The 20,544-nt window shown below is 36.9% G+C and overlaps 1 protein-coding gene across 1 annotated transcript; it reads right to left on the bottom strand.

Annotated features, from left to right (window-relative positions):
• Positions 1-490: 490 nt before the first annotated feature.
• On the bottom strand, positions 491-860 carry LOC26528056 (bomanin Short 3). Its single transcript, XM_015165811.3, has 2 exons — positions 751-860; positions 491-680 (listed from the first exon to the last, which is right to left on the bottom strand). Exons 1-2 carry the CDS (start codon positions 800-802, stop codon positions 607-609), a joined length of 126 nt encoding a protein of 41 aa, XP_015021297.1. The 5' UTR covers positions 803-860; the 3' UTR covers positions 491-606.
• Positions 861-20,544: the final 19,684 nt, after the last annotated feature.

The raw sequence follows: 20,544 nt of genomic DNA, 5'->3' as shown, positions 1-20,544 counted from the left end.
CTTGAATATATGCGTGAATGGAAATGCCTTGAAATGTCAATTCCCATTTCGTATTGTGAATTTATTCGATTGGCTTTTTTATTGGGGTCAAATGTTGTAGAAAAACTGAAAAGATTAAATTGAAAATGCAAAAAAAAAAAAAAAAAAAAATAAGCTGTAATAAGTTGAATAAGCTTTGTGAATACTTATACCCCTTTCTTATATAAGTACTGAGAATATATAAATATTATATTTTGAAAAACTTAATTAGTTTGCCAGAGTTATAAGGAAATACTTCAAAGATGAATGAAACGACAGATTATCAAAGAAAAAATATCTGAACGAACTCGTTAGCATCAGATTATGCCATATAACTAGTATACCTCATTCAAAGTGTCAAGGAGTATTTAAAAACAATTATTGGAAAACAAAATAAATTATTATTAGTTGACATGAGTCAAAGTATATTCCAATTCATTCTGATCTACTTTAAGTAATTAAATTTATTTGATTTTGTAGATAGAAAATATTTATTGTTTATATTTATTATTGATAATGTGCATATTGTTGACTGTAATCCATATAGACGATATTATAGTTAAAGTTCGAACAGTTTCGAGTGTCTTCTCACTTGCCACCGCGGACATTGCAAACTCGGCAATCACCATTGATGATCACATTGCCAGGATTAAGGGGCGTGGCTGTTGAAAATCAAAGTAATTAGTTTTTCTCTTGCAGTTCATTTTCATGAAAGTTTGTTGTAGTACTTACCACTAGCCAGAGCCAGCAGACCGAGCAGAAAAGCAACTGATAGGAATTTCATTTTGTTTAGTTAGTTAATTAGCTTGTTGCTTGTGGAAGTGAAGCTGAACTGATGCTGTTTGGCCCAGTGCCGTGAGCTTTTATACGCAGATCATCAGAAGCGCATTTGCTGCTACGGCAACAGTGGGGAAAACGCAGCGATTATCAGACGGGATTACCCCCTCTTTCAGTCCAGAACGTGAATTCCCCAGTTCATTTGAGACGTTGGGCTAACACGGCGATAAGCTCGTCTGTCTAGTAACAGCGTGCTAAAATCATATTATATGGAAGTCGAGTCTCTAAGTGTTGTTATTGTTGTTGTTGTTGCTGATTGAAAACTGGCTTTTACGTACTCAGAACATAAGGCAATCAACTTTGATTCGCCGGCTTTTCTTTAGAAAAACAGAAAAAAACTCGCTTTCAGCCGCTTGACACTTTATGACATTTTCAATTAACTAACCGGCGCACGTTGCAGCGTAATTGACATTTGCATAAGTTCCAACTAAGTTTGTTGTTATCAAATTAGCATTGCAAATTGTGAATTGCAACGAGGAATTCAATGAATGCGTATATATTCATATTGATTGTAATCAATCTTTAGGTATGATATGCTTAACGATTTATCATATTGTCGAGAGTTGGTTGTTGTGGTACAATATGTAGTTAAATGTTTTTATTGGTTTACTTAGCGTGGAAAGCACTTAAACTATAAAATTATTAAAAAAATATATATGCATATATAATTAAGTAAACAATTCTATTGAATTCACATGTCGTCAGTTCATACCATTTTCACGCCCATTTGATTGCATGCAAATAGTCGTAGCATATGGAGCTTATGCGGCACAATTGCCAGTAATGAAAAACCTTATATGCGCTATGAGAAATGGCGTCCGTATTTGAATAAACCCAACATGAATTTGAAATAAAAAGTTTCGTGCAGATATCTCATTTGTATGCACATAAATTGCATTACGAATTGACGCTTTACGGACGAAAAAAAAAAAAAAAGAGACAAAAAAAAGTGTTGGGAGGAGCAGTGGAAAACCTGACTGAGAAGAGCGAACAAGACACAGCGGAAAGTAAAATAAATTAAAAACTCTCCAAGAATGCTTCGCTGCTGGCAAAGAAGACACAGCGGAATTTCAGCAGCAGCAGCAGCAGCAGCAGCGCGAATGTAAAAAATTGCTGAGCTACGCGTGTCCTTGCCGCGGCTCCTGTCACACCAAATAATAACAAAAGGTGCAAAGCAAAGCAATGAAAACGAAGAAAATAAAACGAAAGAAAAATGAAAAGAAAATGAAATACAACAAAAAAATTAAACTAAAATGCACTGGCAGAGTGCAGCGTGTACAGAGGAGGCAGACCACGCCCACATTCGCGGCAGTGGAACCCTCGCTGATTTTGATGTTGGTAAATTTTTGTGCATTTATCATTCGCCCACCTGCCATGCCAGATCCTCTGTTCACCTGCATCCATTCCGATTTACTCTATATTTTCTTCATTTTTTTCCATGGTTTTTTTTTTGCTGTTGTACATTTCCCGCTTGATTTTCACGAATTACGTTTATTGCTGCATAGCCAAGAAGAGAAGAGCAAGAAAGGGAGGAGAGTTTTGAAAATTGAAAAATGCTCCAAGTTCACTTGGCATTCGCTTTGCAAACAACACAAGGAATTGTCGATACGTATTGGAAATAATATGAAAGAGAGAGAGAGAGAGAGAGAGAGAGAGAGAAATGATGATGAATTGATTTATGTTTGCGTATTCACCTCTTGCGCATTCCCAAAACACTTTTTCCCATTTCCATTTTCATTTTGATTTCTATTTCGTTTTGCTTAGCATTACATAGCCTTAAAGAGCGCTGCACTGATTGTGTGTTGCATTGCTCAGAGAATTATTTGAAATCGGATGCTTTCGATAAGCTAAATTCGTTTACAGTTGAACTGCATAGAGAAGGATGTGGCTCCTGCCGGAAAGAAGTTGATAGGGGAAGTTAGCAAAAGCTGAAGCGAATTTGTTTACTAATGATGATATTTTGGTTAATAGATAAAATGTAAAACAATGTGCAGAGATTGCTCTGTGAAGCGTGAGAACTTTGGTGGTTGATTGAAGAGAGTATTATGTGATGCGGCGAGCAGAGATATATGTATCTGAGCAGTTCAGGAAAACTAGCCTTAACATATGTATATATGTGAGTAGCCCATTCAGTTATATAGTCTTATCATATTTATATGCCATGTCAACGTTAAAGACAACCCTTTAAAAATTTTTGAGTTACCCTGAAAGTTACTTCAATTCGGTCGAATTCATGGGAGCTCTGAGAAAAAGCAAGTTGAATGATTTAAGTAATAGCCAAACGAAATTTTCACTCCAGCTTCAACTGTGTGACACTGTCAGCTAATATATAAATTGTAAACTACCAGCTTAATATTTAATATACTAATATATTACATGCTTTACCCAAATGCATTTCACTCCTTAAACAGTTTTGCAGCACACGCAGTAATGTGTATTAAAGAAAAACATTGCCTATATTTAAATCTTTTATTAATATGCATAAATAACTCTATGAACTTATCTTAGATATTTTGCCATCCATTAGCTTAAGACGATTGGATAATAAATCTGAGATTTTATTTGAGAAATTGTGAGAGGCGAACGATGATAAATCAATCCCAGATGATGAAATGTATGAAATGCTGTTAGCCCTTTAATCAAATTATGCTGTGAGCCAATCCAATATCCTGGCAATGCAGGCGGACAATGAAGTAAATTAACTTACTTGCTGTGAGACGGTTAAGTGTATTTGGTTATGCAGTAAATTAAATTCAAGAAACGTTGCAAGCTCTGACAATATGCAGTTAATAACACACACACACACACACATACACACGAAAACAGCAGCAGGAGATTGTTGAAATAACTGCTCATCAATTTCTGCACAACTTGATATGCAAATCACGTTTATAGACCGTAACACAAGTCGATTATAAAATATTAATAAATTAATTTAAATTCAAATTGTTATCACAGTGCAGCCATGTCCAGGCGGCCACGCCTCCTTCAGCCAAGCGTAAATCAAAGCCGGCGACAGTTAATGGCTCAATTTAAGGTGCTCGTAAAAGGCTTATGAGCGCCCTTGCCCCACTCTACTCCGCGCAACCTTTGGCAAATTTATATGTACATACATATACACACAAATCTAAATCCAAAATGCACTGTTGTCAATTTTCACGGCACAATTTATGTTAATTCAGTTGTAACCTTTGATACCATGAGGCAAGGTGGAAAGGTGAGGCCTGCTCTTAAACCCATCAATGATCCCAAAAGCATCCATTATACACACACACACACACACACACACACGCGCACTTATACACACACACGCACACACACTCGTTCACATACAGACACACAATGACTGGCAACAATCCATTAGTGGGTTACTAACGGTTCTCTCTTGCCGGCGCCATTTTGTGTAACAACTGCAAATCAATGCCCTGACATGTGAAAAATGGCAATGGCGCTTTTGTATGCCATGTCTATTATAATATTCCTATATTATTTTATGCATGCAACTGTGTTGGCCCATCTATGTACGTGTGTGTCTATGTGTATGTGTCTGTTTGAGTGTGTGCGTGTGTCTGCATTTTCGTAATCAACCTCATGATAAATCGTTTGCGCAAAATTTATTGAGTTTTTGCATGACATTCAACTCAAGCGACAGCAGCTGCAGCGACCAATCATATTTGGAAACAGTATTAAAAAGTACATTTTTTTTTTTTTTGGGAACTCATTTAAGCTCTCGCTTTATGTAAAAATATATGTTAGATAGATTTAGAAAGAGGTTTTTTGTATTAAAAGCATAAAATTTTATATGTAATACAAAAATTGCTTGAATCCTTATGCACTTATAATATATTTAAATGTCATAGATATGTATATTGTGGTATATTAACGAAAACTATGTGAAATACTGCTTACGTGTTTTCTGAAAATTTACTATACTATCAATAGTTTTAGAATATGTAATCTATCCTATTTGGAAAAGTTTGAGTTATACATATTTACCATCATTGCAAAATATGTTAACTTTAACTTTAACTCACAATTTATAATAATAGCCAATTAGATAAAACATTTCATAAGACAGTTATTATATATATAATATAAATCTTGAATGGAAAACTAACAATAATATTGTAATCTTTATTAGAAAACTAATGTCTAAAGTAATCCCAATCGCCCAATAGCTAGTAAAAACAGTTTCCAACTTCAAACTATTTGTTCAATGTTAATTGAATTTTTTAATTAATTATAAATACCGTATACCAAATGGGAAAACTTAACGAAATATGTATTTAAAAGTTTTTATTCTCATTTGGCTGTGCAACAGCATCGAGATTCAAAGTGCAAATCCAAACAGTTTATGTTTATTGCCTAACGACAGCCGATAAGAGTTCATTTCCATGCCAAACACTTTCATTTAATTGCCAGATATTCGAATACCAGTATGTATATGCATGCATGTGCATACATACATATATATGGAACAGTTTTTATTGTTTGATCAGCTGTTGAACATCTACAGTTAAATGTGGTAAAACATAAAAATATTCGATTGAACGATGTTTGCCAAAGTGTGCTTCGAATATCAAAGCTTTCAGCACAGTTTATCTGCTGAGAGTCATTTGAGTTCACATCGAGATTATGTTTTTCTATATTTGCTTTTCCTGGCATAGCAGGATGCGATACAGAGATACACAGATATAGATACAGATACAGACAGATAAAGATACAGATACAGATACAGATACAGATACAGATACAGATACAGATACAGATACAGATACAGATACAGATACAGATACAGATACAGATACAGATACAGATACAGATACAGATACAGATACAGATACAGATACAGATACAGATACAGATACAGGTGCAGATACAGATACAGGTGCAGATACAGATACAGATACAGATACAGATACAGATACAGATACAGATATAGATACAGGTGCAGATACAGATACAGGTGCAGATACAGATACAGATACAGATACAGATACAGATACAGGTGCAGATACAGATACAGATACAGATACAGATACAGATACAGGTGCAGATACAGATACAAAGATACAGATACACAGATATAGATACAGATGATTAAAATCTTTGACGGCTCAAATAAAAAAAATGTTAGCGTCAATAAATTTTTGTAGCAAGAGAAAATAAAGAAAACTAGAAATCATACGATTTTATTTTTGCATGCCAGTTTAGTACATAAATTCTTTGCTAAACCACACACTAATGCATGCATTCGCATGCATGCATGTGTATTCTACCTATAATTGATGACTAACATAGACGTGGCACTGGTTCAATGCCTTTTGTCTGTGTGTCAACCTCAAAAATGTTGCAGTGAACAGAATTCCGTTTCCTTGAATTTTTGCTGTTTTCGCATTAAGCATTTGGCATTTGGTATTTGGCATTTCTTCTATGTTTTCTTGTGGGCTTCGTCCCTTGTTGACCCCTGGCTGCCTACATGATTGATGAACTATTGAAAGCAAGTAAATGTTTTAATTGAGATACAAAAATAGCTCAGCTATTAAAATGTTTGAGAAAAATGCGCAAAGAAGTTGCCCAGCTGTTGAAATGAGCTGAATATTTGTTTGGTTTAATGCATTTAGTGTATGCTGCATTTCAAATAAGATAAATGTAAATGTGTCAATGTTTGCATTGTTTATTTAGCCATTAAAAGAAAAATACGTTGAAAATGCTTCAACGCTTCGGATTTTCACCCTTTTCGAGAAAAGTTTAATATTTACGAGTATGCCAACAATTTATATTTGTTGTGCATTGCATTCAAATGAGTATTTGCTCTCCATTGGGACATTAAAAATCGTTTTTACATTTATTTATTTGCTATAAATTTAAATGCAATAAATAAGAGTTTTATAGCAAACACTGCATCATATTATCATAGGTTTTTTATATGCTCTATTAAGGCCATCTCCCACGGCTAGATTAACACATTCCTTAGCTCTTTCCTGACTCTACGAGATGGCAACAACAAATATCAGTATTTCCGCACAAGAGAAGAACAATTGCAGCTCAGCAAACATAAGGCCACTTGTAATAGAAGAGCGATATCCTCAACAGCTGGCCAGCCACAGCTCAGCCACTGATGGTCGTCGTCAATAAAGTTGAAAATTATGAGTAGTGCCTAGGCACTAGAGAGAGTGCCGAGAGATAGGGAATTATAATGGGTGATGTAGCAACTGCTTTATGTCCACTCGAAACACTCGAACTGACCATGTTCTTCCAGCTGTTGTTGTTGTTGTTATTGTTGCTATTGTTTTTCGAGTTGTACTAGTTGTTGCTTTTGTGGCTACTGGCTGCTGGCTGCTGGCTCTGCTAGCATTTCCGTTTTGTGCAATTTATGGCACATAGAACAGAGAGTTGACAGAAATTATTTTGAAATATTGCAGACAAAAGCTGCCTGGGCGAAAGACAAATGTGCGAGCGAGCATAGAGTGTGTAGGGCAGAATGCGGAGTGCGGAGGAGTAGGATAAATATGAATGAAAAACTATTAAGTGTATGTCTGACTATGCGTATGTGCTGTGTGTATATGTGTGTATGCTTGTAAGTGACTGTAACGCTTATCGTCGTTAGTGCTAAGCTCTTGCAGAATGTATTTTGATTTTGTCAAAAAGCTTGTTACACATTGGGAAGCATATTTGTTGGAGCATCAACCATTTATATGATTTCTGACAATTAAAAAATTAAAAAAAAAAAAAAAACATAAATGGAATATATATAGGCTTAAATATATATAGGCTTTTATATATAGGCTTAGTATATAGGAAGCTACTCTCAAAATTGAAGGTCGTAATAGCTAAATCTTTATTTTTGGCAAGTTTTATCGAAGATATAGCAGATATAATAGGATTCCCGAGACTATAAATAAATTTTACTTAGTTTTACCATATAAATTAAGTCGTAAAAATAAGTAAAGCGATTTGTATAAATGTGCAAAATATTTTATATTATTTTTGAGTTTTCTTAAGCTGTAATAGTTTCTTTTTTTTTACTTTCTTTAAATTTTTAGAATTATGTGGGATACTTTTAACTGCGTATCATGGAATTTCAGCAAAACTTTCAAAGCGATATATATATATATTTTTTTTTTTTTTTTTTTTTTTTTTTTTTAATTTAATCTTATAAAATTGTATATTATATATTAATTATTTTTTAAAACTTTTTTAAAATATGTTATAATAATATATTTTTACATTTCTTTATTTGTATATCTGTAAAATTCTATAAAATATCTTAAATTAAGCCTCAAGACGTTTTATCTCAAATTGCTTAATTTTCTTAAGCATTAATTTTGTTATATTTATTCAAGTTTCCAAATCACTTTAGCATAATTGGAAAGCTTTGAAAGCTGTTATAATTTATAAAACTGATATTTCTAAAAGTAAAATTTAATTAAATTATCTTTTATAAGTTTTTCCAGCGAGAGTATTAAAACTCCACTATTCTGTATATCGTTTCCCTCTTTTGGGCGAAAAATTCTCTGATGACATGAGAAGTGCTTGTGATGTCAGTAGAAACCACAGAATTGGACATAAGTGCGAGCTTAGTGGCGGTCACTAAGCAAGGTGATTCAGTTGCCACACACACACTCACACACACACATATACAAACAGAAGAGATGCAGCACATAGATAATATGTGCACATATATGCCAGAACTGGTATAACATTTTTCTCTTCTTTTTTCTGAGCTTCTGTGAGCTCAGGACGCTTGCTATTTTGTAGTTGAGCGAACCCGTGACTGTTGACCAGCCTGGCCGGAAATGGAACAAAGGCCGTGTAGAAGATACATGAGCTTTATGCGCAGCAAATAACTATAGATAACTCCCAGTAGCAGCTCAGTGCTGTGTTTTGTGTCGCGTTTTGTTGTCTGTTTCTGCAGATTACAACAACAACAAAACAGTAAAATACATTTGACATTCGTGATGCACGGGCCAAAAATTTTTTTTTGCCGACTGACAAAAAAAAAGTCTGTTGGCCAACGGCCATTGTCAGCGCTTTGTGCCGGCCCACAATCCACATAAACCCCCGATTTCCTCTCTCACACACACACACACACACAAATACAATAGTCAAGTACAATGGGCGAATATTTGTTCAGTTGACGCTGACGATGTTTTCCAATTTTTTTAATCAGTTGAGTTTCGTTGATTTTTTTTCCCCACTTCTTTTTCGGCCTTTTGTTCTACGGCTTTTGTTTCTGCACAGAAATATGACGCAAATACCTTAAAGCCTTGCATATTTTTGGGCTTACTTTATTGTGATGCATGTGCTTCAGTGTGCATGTGTGTGTAAGTGTGTGTGTGTTAACCATAAATGTGCCATAAATTAGCATCAAGTGCTATGGCGCGTGCCGCTCTTTAAACGTTGCTGATTTACTAGCTACTTCATTTCGTGTAGCTTCATCGAGTTAGTTTTGTCTTGACTTGATGCTGGCATTCAGTTTGTCAGCTCTGTGTGGCATTACGCTTAGTTTTATTATCTTGTAAAGTCGCACTTGTGCTTAATTTACGAGCACTATGAAAGACTTTGTATGCGCTTGAGCAGCTCTTGGTGGAAGTGGTCTCTGGGCTATCTTTTATGGCAGTTTAAAAATAAATCTGAATTGTCAACTAAGCTGTGTTTTATTTTTTCTTTTTATTTATTTTTATTTTTATTTTTATTCTTTTTTTTATTTTGTATTATAATTGCCTAAAATATTAGTTTGTTGATGTGCGCCGGCCAATTCTGAAGTACTTATCTTTCAGCATGAACGACTAAATTTCTTTGATTGTCTGTGGCACGACCCGTCATCAGTATTCATCTCTCTCGGCTGTTGTTGGTGTTAGTATTATTGTTATTCCCAGTCACATCATATGTACGCAAGCCGACTCAGAATAAAATAGAAAAAAAAAGCCCTGAAAATAGAAAAATAAAAAATTACAATGTAAAATCTCAGATTTTGCTGACGACGCTTAAATGCTCTACTGATCAAATTTGTAAAACAAATGCAAAAGTGTTTGGTTTTAAGAGTTAAATACATAAATTTTGTAAACAAATTTATAAATTTCAGCAACGTATGAAAAGTTAGTATCTAACAACTATTCGAAATTATAATTAAAATATAATTATAGACATAAATTTTGAAACTAAAGTTCTGAAATTGACACACACAAAATTAATTACTTTACAATCTTTTATGAATAAAAATTGAAATAATATTGATTTCATTTCATTTGCAGTTCCTTAAAATATTAAATTTGTTTTACTTAAAGTTTTTGGTAATATATTTATTAAAGAATTTAATATCAATCCCATTTCACTTGAGGTAAAATTTATATTTCCTAGCAATATTATACCGGCCAAAGAATACCATGAACTTGCTTATGTCCAAAAGGCTATCGCTTCTGGCCTCAATTACATAACGTAATTGCTTACAGAATGGGATATACTCTTGGCAAAGAGTATCTTACAAAAATACTGAGTATATACATATATGTGTATGTATATATATTTGCCTTATTAAAATTCCATGCAAATGCGCTTATATGGCCCAACCAGCCAAGTGGGCGTGCCCGCACAGCCCTCCTCCCCCAGGCACAGCTCCCTTGGCTCCCTGGCGCACGTCTCGCCTGGCTGCTCTTAACGTTGGCCACTTGGAGGCGAGACACGCGCACGCCCAAAATCTTCATCAGCCTGGCCATACAATTTCGAAATACTTTGAGCCATTTGTATGGATCGTATGTGTGTGTGTGTGTTGTGGGGGTTTGTTAGTGTGCGTCAACAATTGTTTCGCTGCTGGAAAATGCGCAAAAAGTAAAATCCTAACCAAAAGTTATTTCATATGCGAGTGTGCAGACGCCGACGCGAGTCAACAAAACAGCGCAAACAGATGAAAGGTGAGGGCTGAAGAGGGAAGGGTCTCTAGAAATGTGTGGAACCGTGGTAGCTGCCCGCCCAAGGACAACAATTGCAGTGAACGGCTCATGGTGGCTGGCAAGTGCGCGCGTGTTAAGCATATTTAGTTCATTTATTTCAAATTAGATTTTTAAGCGACGACGAGCGCTCGAGGGACGAAAATATTTTGCAAGGCGAGTGTCATGGCTGATAAGAAGAAGAGCTGTCGACTAGCCCAGTTGGGTTTCCGGGGGCAGCAATGGGCAATGAGCAATTTTAGCAATGATGCTATGCCCACAGATCGTTCCCTTTTTTCCTTTTTTTGGGTGGGCTTTGCATTCATTTCGAAATTATGCGGCATTTATTTTGATAAATTTTTTGCTTTTTCCTACCCGTTACGCGGCATATATTTTTCCATTTGCTGATTAAAGCGCCCATGACAAGGGCTGTTTATGTTGTTCTTCTGGTTATTCACTTAAAAAAAGGGTTAAAATAACAACAACTCTTTGATGTGGGCATGGTCTATCGGACCACGAAAGTGGGAGAATCTCATCTGTAGCTGAATGGTTCATTAAGTTATTTGTGTATGAGCATAAAGAAGTTTTGTGCTTGTGCTTGATCCACAAGTTGAATTCAAATAAGTATTAAGCATGTTGGGGGCTAGTGGTCAATGTAGAGAAAGTTTTTTGAGTGGTTGGAAAGGTTTGATATAAGTTTTATATAGCTATTCGCATGCAGTTTCTATGTTGCGAACCACTGAAGCGCAAATTGTGTTTCAAATTTGAAATAATACCAAAGCTTTCAGCATATATTTGTATTATGTTTTGATTTGTTAAATTATTTTTATAAACAACAAAGTTTATAGAACTTTATGGAACGAGATTTTCAAATAAAATACCTTTTTCTATGCAAATTTAAGTCTTTAATAGCTTAGATTGAATTTCTCTACCAGAAATTTACTGAATTCACTCCTGTCCAGACATGATATGAATAAACATATCTAACGTTACTCAACCTTACCCCCTTTTAACCTCACATTTCATGCAAAAACGTTAGCTGTTTAAAAGTTGTCTGTAGTTAGATCCACAGCTATTGGCAGTGTCAAGCGACCAGTCGGGGCCTATCATAATGTGTCCATCTAACTACTGCAAACACGCCACGTTGTTCAATCTAGTAAAGTGAATATTGGTTGGCAGGGGCTGGCGGTAAGTACCGCAAGCCAAATGCCAAAGATGTTCAGCAAAAGAGCTACAGGACAGGCTGGCCGAGAGTCCAGAGTGAGGCGCCAGAGAAGAGAGTGGAGAATGTAAAGTAGAGAGAAGAATGTCGCTGAACAAGCAAAAATTTTATAACATTGCGAACAAGTGATGAGAGCGCTGGAAAAAGGATGAGGAAGTGGTGGGGGGCGGTAGCGCGGGGAATATAGCGGACAGACAAGAAACTGAAAAACGCAAACACAATTATAACAAGTGCGGGCAGGACTAAAAAAAGTGAACAAAAAAATAAAATACAACACAGTCGACAGGGTGGGGGAATATAACGGCATGAATGAACATGAAGCATGGTCAGGGCGACAAAGGGCAGGAGGCAGTGTGTTGACCAACAATGTTGGTCACAACACACACACAGTGAGAGAAAGGAAGAGAGAGAGAGAGACCAATACAGCTTTACACTGGGAAGGGAAGGCAGCAAGTGGCCCCACATCCACTAACAAGAACTAATATTTGACAGCTGCCTCTGCCCTGTTCTGTCCTGATGTTCTCGTCCTGCCACTTGGCACTGCTGTCTTTGTAGGGTATGGATTTTTAAAATTTTTTTTTTTTTTTTTTTTTGCTATTATCGTATACCCTGTATGATATCTGTGATACATGTGATATATGTGGGCACATAAATATAAAATAATTTCAAATCTTTGTATTCAAGCTGTTTGGACTTTGCCTTGCAACAGTGAGGCATAATCAATTAGAATTTTCGTACAACTACTTAACAGGATATCTAGCTAGTTCATACCATTTTGACAACAGTATTCGTACATGTTTTGCCATGCTGTCGGAGTCGCTGCGTCGCATAAATGTCGACGGGCCTGCGCCATTTTGGCCAACTCGGGCTCGGCGTTCAACGACTTTTGGCTGAAAGGCCAACAGAGCGAAAGAAGAAAGGGCAACAACAAATATAAAACAACAACAAAATAAATGTATAAAAAACAAGTACAGAGAAAAGTTCAAACTTTACCGGCAACAAAAGTCAAGTGGCCGTGCCAGCGAACAGCAACAAAAACAGAAACAAAAATAAAACGAAATAAAAAAAGTGATATATATATAAGAAATTGTTAACAAAAATATATATATATATATTTATACATACCATGCACAACACATGCTGCTCATTTCGGTGGAAAATTTTTCTGTTTTTTGACTTCTTTTACGAAAACAAAGCTGGCTCATACAGCAGCAGCACCAGCAGCAGGGGCGTGGCATGGCACAACACTTCAGCTGGTGCCGTGCGAGGTGATGCGTTGCGCAAAAAACAAACACACATTTAAGCACTTGAAGCACGCAGCGAATAAGTGAGCCAAAGCGGGGCTGAGCGGGACTAAGAGCTGCGTCAAGGAAAATAAATGCCAGTCAGGTAGACAGTGAGACAGACACATATACATACATAGATATTCCCAATATACGGCGCAGCACACAAAAATGTTGCAGACTTTTAGGCGCATGTGGAGGCTAAAATGTAAACCAAATTTGCACTTATTTGAAGAGCGCATATGGCATGGCATATAGAACGAAATCTCCTAGGTAAATATAAAGAATAAGACATCAAAATATGGAAATATATGTATTGTAATCAAAGAAAGTCATGTGAGTATATATAAATATAAATATGTATATTCAATTAAATGTGGCATAGAGTAATAAAAACTAGACGTGTCATATTTTTTTTTAAATTAACAAGTAAAATACATTGACTTTATCATGAGTGAAAATCCATTAAAAGAAATCGAGATTCTATTGTTTACCCATCAAATACTCAACAATAAAGTGAGGCAAATTTTGATTATCTTGTGATAATGCTACATCAAATACGTATACTGCGTAAGGATGTAATTAAGTAATTAACAAACTACATTTTCGATCAGGTATCAGTAATATTGAATTTTTTAGAGTTTCCTATGTCAAGTTACAGCTCAAGTAAAAATTTAATTACTCCTCGATTTCCAGACACGCATATGTTTAAATACTCAATATCAGATATCTTCATAATATTATATAGTTATAATTTCTATGATCTAGCTCTCATAGGAGGACAGCATGTAGCTTACTCTTCTAGCCCCAAATGTTTCAAGAGTGGAATATGATTTGAAGCAATTATGACTTATATTTGCTGAGGTTAAGGTTTTTATATCTAAGATGAAAATTAGGTACGTATTTTAGCTTCTTAGATCGATATGCCTAAACAATTACTATGAAGATTTTAGCTTTTTGGCTTCTGGGATCAATGCGTTAATATATAAAATGTGAACTTTGTTAGTTTTCTAGTCTATGAAGATGGATAAACTTCCAGTTTAAATTAGATAACTCTCAAGAGATTATAAAGTTTGTTGTACAACTGCTTAATTGCTTTAAATGTTAACTAATAAAACTGTTAAAATGTTAACTAATCCCCAATTCCTTAAACTCATAGTTTTATAATCACTTATTAACGTCAACAAACTTCAATCGATAGTTATCAATAGTTGGCATTGCTGAAAAGCGCTCCTTCAATTGGCTGACGACAGGCGCTAATCGCTGAAATGACTTGAGAACTTGACGATTTGATTAAATGTCGCAAGTGCGCAGTGGCAAATAATAATGAGCTACTCAGTAGTTACTTTGGCTCATATTTAATCATGGCTCATTGTTTGATTCCGAGTAATAAAAGCCTGACGCTTCAATTAAATGGCAAAAGTTTCGTTCGCTGATTCTGATTACATGCAAAAAACTTAATTAAGTCAGAGGCGCAGCGCAGCGCAGTCGGCTGGGTTTGTCAAACGGCAAACTGCTGAGTAACTTTAATAGTTTTACACGCTAACCCACTTTGCACGGCGCGACTGAGAGTGTCGAGGAATGAGATTAACGGGGGCGTCGAGCTGCATAGCCGGGGAGTCAAATGCATTTTTGAAAAATTGCAAAACTTGATTAGCGATTTGTGTGCGCCTCGCACATGCCACACTCAGGCCTGACTATGACGAGAGCTGCAGCGCAAATTTGCAGCACTCGGAAAAGTTTTTTGGCCAACAGCCGAGGCAGCGCTAGTGGCAGAGGCAGTGGCAGTGGCAGAGGCAGCGGCAGCTCAGTTCACCTCACTCGCTTGAAAGTGTGCTATGAAAAAGCAAAGCTAATCTGACTCTAACCCCAACTTCGACCTATGACTGTGACTCGTGGGCCACCTGGGCAACGGGCACAGCCTTTGCGCATTCATCACGGAATGCAACAGCCGGAGAGCGAGCGACCGACCGAGCGAGCAAACGAGCGAGCGAATAAGCGAGAACTTTGCCATAGCTCCCAGAGTCCCAGTTCACTTATCCATTTTGCAGTGCAGCGAATGATGTTGCGCCTGGCCAAGGCGCCTGCAATCCAATTCCCAATGAGTGCTGTGCAGATATGAAAGCAGAAGTTGTGGCTGCTGCCAAAAGGGGGAGGATGTGCAAGGTAATATTGGCACTGCTCCTGCTCCTGCTCCTGCTCCTGCTGCTGCTGCTCCTGCTGGCGTTCGCATTGAAAATCCCCATACGTATTTGCAATTTGTCGGTGGCGCAAACGCTGGGGCGCGATAGCGTGATTGAATGGGTCGCCAGACTGGCCACGTGCTCAGCTTGTGTGCAGCATAATGAGAGTTATGGCTAATGCATACCCACTGGCAGTAGCTTGGATCCCGCTGACCCAGCTTGATGGATAGCCAGCCTCTCTGACCAGGCCAGACACTAGAGCCGCACTCGCCCTCAAAAAAAGAGCCAAGCCCCAAACAAACCAAATTGTGACCGTGTCTGCAATGGCATTGAAGCGTAAAGCTTCTAATGAAATTCTAAAACGTACCGTAAAACTTCCGATTGGGCACTGCAGGTGCGTTGCCCGTAAAGATTTGCATACACCTCAATACTTGGCTAAAGGTGTGTGCTTATGTGTGTGTGACTTACGTATTTGGCTTTCTGCATGCTGGCCGTTGGCTACTTTGTCTGCTCTGCAGTCGATTTGTGTCCTTGGCAGGTGAAAGTTGAATCAATGGCAACTCAATTCTAGTTCGATGTATGCTTGTGTGCTGCCTTTTAATTTATTTAATGGCTGGCAAAGGGGCTCAACTCTTTTCTTTTATATTGAATAAGCATAAAGGTTAGCCACTATGCCATATATCATTGTCCATTCTGATTAGATTGAGGCTGCCATCGACCCTTTTGCCTTTATCCTTGCTCAAAGTTTGTTGTGTGAACAGGTCTCGGGGTTTCCTTTCTGTTTGTATGCACAATTGCACAATATTGGATATCCTATTAAAGCAGAAGGCTATTATGCTCAGCTTTAGTGTAAAAGGATATGGAAAGTGGCTCCTCTCTCTTCCTCTCTCTCTCTCTTTCGTTCTCTTTTGCTTTCTCTATCTGCACATGTGCTCATTATTTATATGAAAATGCTTTTCGTGTATGAAAACTGAATTATAGACGTCATTATAATTTTTATATTTACTTCTGCGGTTTGGAATATCCAGCCTGCTCACCGTTGGTTTGAATTTCATAGAAGAAGAAGCAGGCGCGGTAATTGAAAACATAGAGCGAGCATCGGGAGAGTAAGCGACGAAAGATAAACATTCCCTCAACTTCAAGTGTTATTCTTACAGATCCAATTTACTTCTAACTTTTAGCTCTTTATGAAAATTAATTAAAATGTTTTGACATCATTCATTCCCATTACTTTCAAATATACAAGACAACAGAAACTTTACTATATTTCGTTGCTCTTTGGCGAAAAAATTAAACAAATTTGAAGTCATTAAATTCCATAATACAAAATTTATAGCTGAATATTCAACACGACAATTGAAAGCTCAATATTATTTGTTTACCATAAAAAAAAAGTGAGAAATAAAATGAAAATGCCTGAAACAGGCTCATCATATCATAGCGGAATCTATTGAAAACGAATCCGTAAAGTTATTTTAAGAATTTGATCCACTCTCTCAAGTTGTGGCTGTAAAATTGCCAACTGTAGCTGACAAGTATTTTTGTTATGCTAACTTAAACAAGGCTGCGATTTTTCTGCTATTTTGTATTCGCTTCATTTTATTTAATTTTTTTGTTTTTTTGCTTCCGTTTTCATGCTGCCTCTATAAATGGCGTTGCGATTGTGGGCATTATTTTTTATTGGCTCAAGTTGCCTAACGATGTATATTGGATATTTTATATGCTGCAGCTTAGCTGGCACACACACACACACACACACACACAAACAAATAACCCGACAGACACGCACATAAGACATCTCTCTTTCTCTTGGCGATAGACTAAGACGCATTTATCGGGGCTGGGTCCAGGGGTGTCCAGGCACTGCCACACTTCAACTGGCTGCTGAATTCACACAACATCATTTATATTCCAACTTGTTTTCGAGGCGTCTGCAAAAAGTTTCTGGATGGCGACCGCATCACACAAATACTTATATAAATACAATTTATGTGTGTGCCAGGGCATTTGTGTGGCAGCCATTTTGCGTGTTTTTACAGCATACTCTACGTGTGTATGTATGTGTGTGTGTGAGGGGAAGTGAGGTACGTTGCACGCTTCAGTTGAACGCACAAGCAAATGTTGTTGCTCAATCGAAAGTATCAAATTGCCCACAATAACACTTAAATCCGACATCTAAGCTGAAGTCAACTCGAGCAAGAGGCAGACGCTGGGCGGAACAGCCCGCAGAGCTAGAGAGCTCGTAGAGGTAGCAAAAGCAGAAGCAGCAGCAGCAGCAGCAACAGCAGCTATGAGGCTGTCAAGCGGCACGGAAATGAGCAGCAATAATAAAAATGTTAAATCTAAGCAAATGAAGCAAAATAAAAAAACAAAATCGAAATTTTTTCTCAAGCTAGTGAAAACAACTTGAAAGCGCTGGCAAAATAAAAGAAAATGTTTGATTGATGGATAAAAATGTGCATTTTATTGACAGATTTTCGCTCCTTGCCTGGAAATTCCATAATCAAGGCAAGACTTTGTACGGACACAGAACTTGGAAGTGTGTGTGTGCATGTGCTTTAAGGATTTTGTAGGCGTGCTTGAATGCTTGAAGAAAGTTTCTAAAGGAAAGCAACTTAAATTTTTTTGGGTTTCAGATTCATTCGAAAGTGTGTTTTAGATGAGATTGCATTTTACAATAATGTTTCTTACGGCAGATCCTAGATAGACAGAAACGTGGTTCATTTATTTGTGAATCAATTAATATTTATTTGTTATTAATACTTGAATTAAATATTTTAGGTATACATACATTATACATTCTTAATTTTATTTCATTTTATGTATTAATTATTACATTCAATCAATTAAAATATTTTACTCAATTTTTGCATTCTGATTCATACATTCATACTGAAAGTCTAAGTCAAATATACGTGAAGCTCAACAATATTTTTCTTTCTATAGAAAAAATTTCCTAACTAGTTAAATAAATTGATGATCATCTGACTGTCTTCCTTGTCTATAATTGCTAATTCAATGAACCAATTTTCCTTTAGCATTCGTAAATGAACAACCTTTGGCAATAAGTGTCGTTCGCTTGACTGGCAGCCAACTTTCTCGTTGTTGTTGTTGTTGTATTTACGCTATTGTCATGTCCTGGCAACTTATTCAATATCAAATGGCGAGCAAAAAGTTTCTAATGGCGGCAAAAATTGCGCAGAAAACTGTGAAAAACGGGCGGCGCGCCGCAAATGCTGGCGCAACTGTTGTGCAATCGTGTCAAATATTAAAACATGAAATAAATATTAAACGTGCAGCAGTCACAGTCGCAGTTGCTGAACGAGCAAGAAATAAACAAGAAACTTGCGCACAATAAGTTGCAAAATATTTACAATATTTCTGCTGTGCCAGCAGCAGTGGAGAGAGCCAAGGAGACAGAAAAAAGAAAAAGAAATATAAATGTATAGAGAAGGCAAAGCAAAAATAAGCCAACAATAAATATAGCCACACACACACGCACATATACCACATAAAGATGAAGCCAAGTGCAACAGAGTGTGAGAAATGAGCGTAGCGAAAACTTTTTCAAATAGCCAAAACACAAAGTGGCTAACGAAGAGCACCACAGAGGTGTGAGATTGTGGCTGAAATCAGTTGGCAACAGCAAAAGCAATAAAAATAAAAATAAATAAAAATATATAAAATCAAAGCTTCATTTAAAATTCATTCAATTAACAGAGATTTTGTTTCATTGATTGATTATTACAAATTCAGATATATATCAAATATAAATATATATAAAATATAAAATTGTATTGAAATTTATTAATACTTTTAAAGCCATAGTTTTCCTAAATTATATTAAGCTGTTATAGTTGCATATATCTAACAACTGTAAGACTATGCTTATATTAAAAATATATTTGGAACAAGCTACTATCGTGGATATGAAGGATATCATAAAAAATCTATTCAATTTATAAGTTTGTTCAAGAAAATATTACCGCAAGCTGAATATAATCTAGGAAAACTCGTTTTTCTTCCAATATTTTTGCTGTTGGTCTTCAGCTGCTTTTTGTGCGCTTCAATCAGTTGAAAAACAAAAATTTAATGCAACGGCAGATGCTGGCCATCAAATCAGCGTACCACGCCGCAAAGTATGCAATTTAAAAATTTCGTTGAAATATATATATATATATTTTTTGGCAACGCATCGTTGCGGATGCTGCTGGCACTTGGAAATCCTAAATTCAACAGAGAAGTTGCTGCTGCTGCTGCTGCTGGTTGAGCTAAGGCTTCAGCTTCGACACGAACTGATTTATAAAGTTTACAAATGCGTGGCAAAAACCCCGTGACTTGACTTGACTTGACTTGGCTCGCTGACGAACTGCCGGGCGGGCAGGCTGATGGACTGGCGGGATTCACTCACTGAGTGAGCAGAGAAGCGAGGCTGCTTGCTGAAAAACGTTTGCCACTTAACACGTACGCCGCATATTTTTGCCACGCCCAATTCAAAGCCCAGCTGCTGATGTTTGTTGCAAGGGGGGCGTTGCGCGAATGTGTTTTTCTTTTCTGTCTTGCTTTTCTTTTATTTTTTTCTGTTTTACACTACAAAATTTTTGCTGATTTGGCAGTTGTTCGTATTGTGTATGCGCGAGTGAGAGAGAGAGAGAGGGAGAGATGAGATGCCGCATAGCAAAATTTATACGCCACACAGATGCCATGCCATGTACTTTGTTTGGCTGATCCTTGAATAATCAACAACAGCAGCAGCAGCAGCAGCAGCCAGCAACTGGCAAACAGACAAACGGCCAAAGAGCTGTGGGCCTGGCTTAAAAAGCGACAAAAAAGAAGAAGAAGAAAAAATGAGTCGAGCGTGGCTAGCGTACGTTGTTCAAATATTAATGTTGACCCTCGACTGCTCGTTAGCCAGGCTAACTAGCTGCCTGGCTTCCTGGCTGACTGGCTGCCTGACTCTGTGGCTTTCTGATGTGCCAAAAATGTTAAAGGGACTTGGAGCACAGCCGGGCAGAGTGACTCTATATGTGTGTGCGTCAGTGCGTGTGTGTGTGTGTGTGTGTGTCTGCTGT

The sequence above is a fragment of the Drosophila mojavensis genome, unplaced genomic scaffold, assembly GCF_018153725.1.
Source record: "Drosophila mojavensis isolate 15081-1352.22 unplaced genomic scaffold, ASM1815372v1 contig_219, whole genome shotgun sequence".
Taxonomy (NCBI): Eukaryota; Metazoa; Arthropoda; class Insecta; order Diptera; family Drosophilidae; genus Drosophila; species Drosophila mojavensis.
Note: the sequence above shows the minus strand (reverse complement) of the source record. Positions and strands in the feature narration are given on the sequence as shown.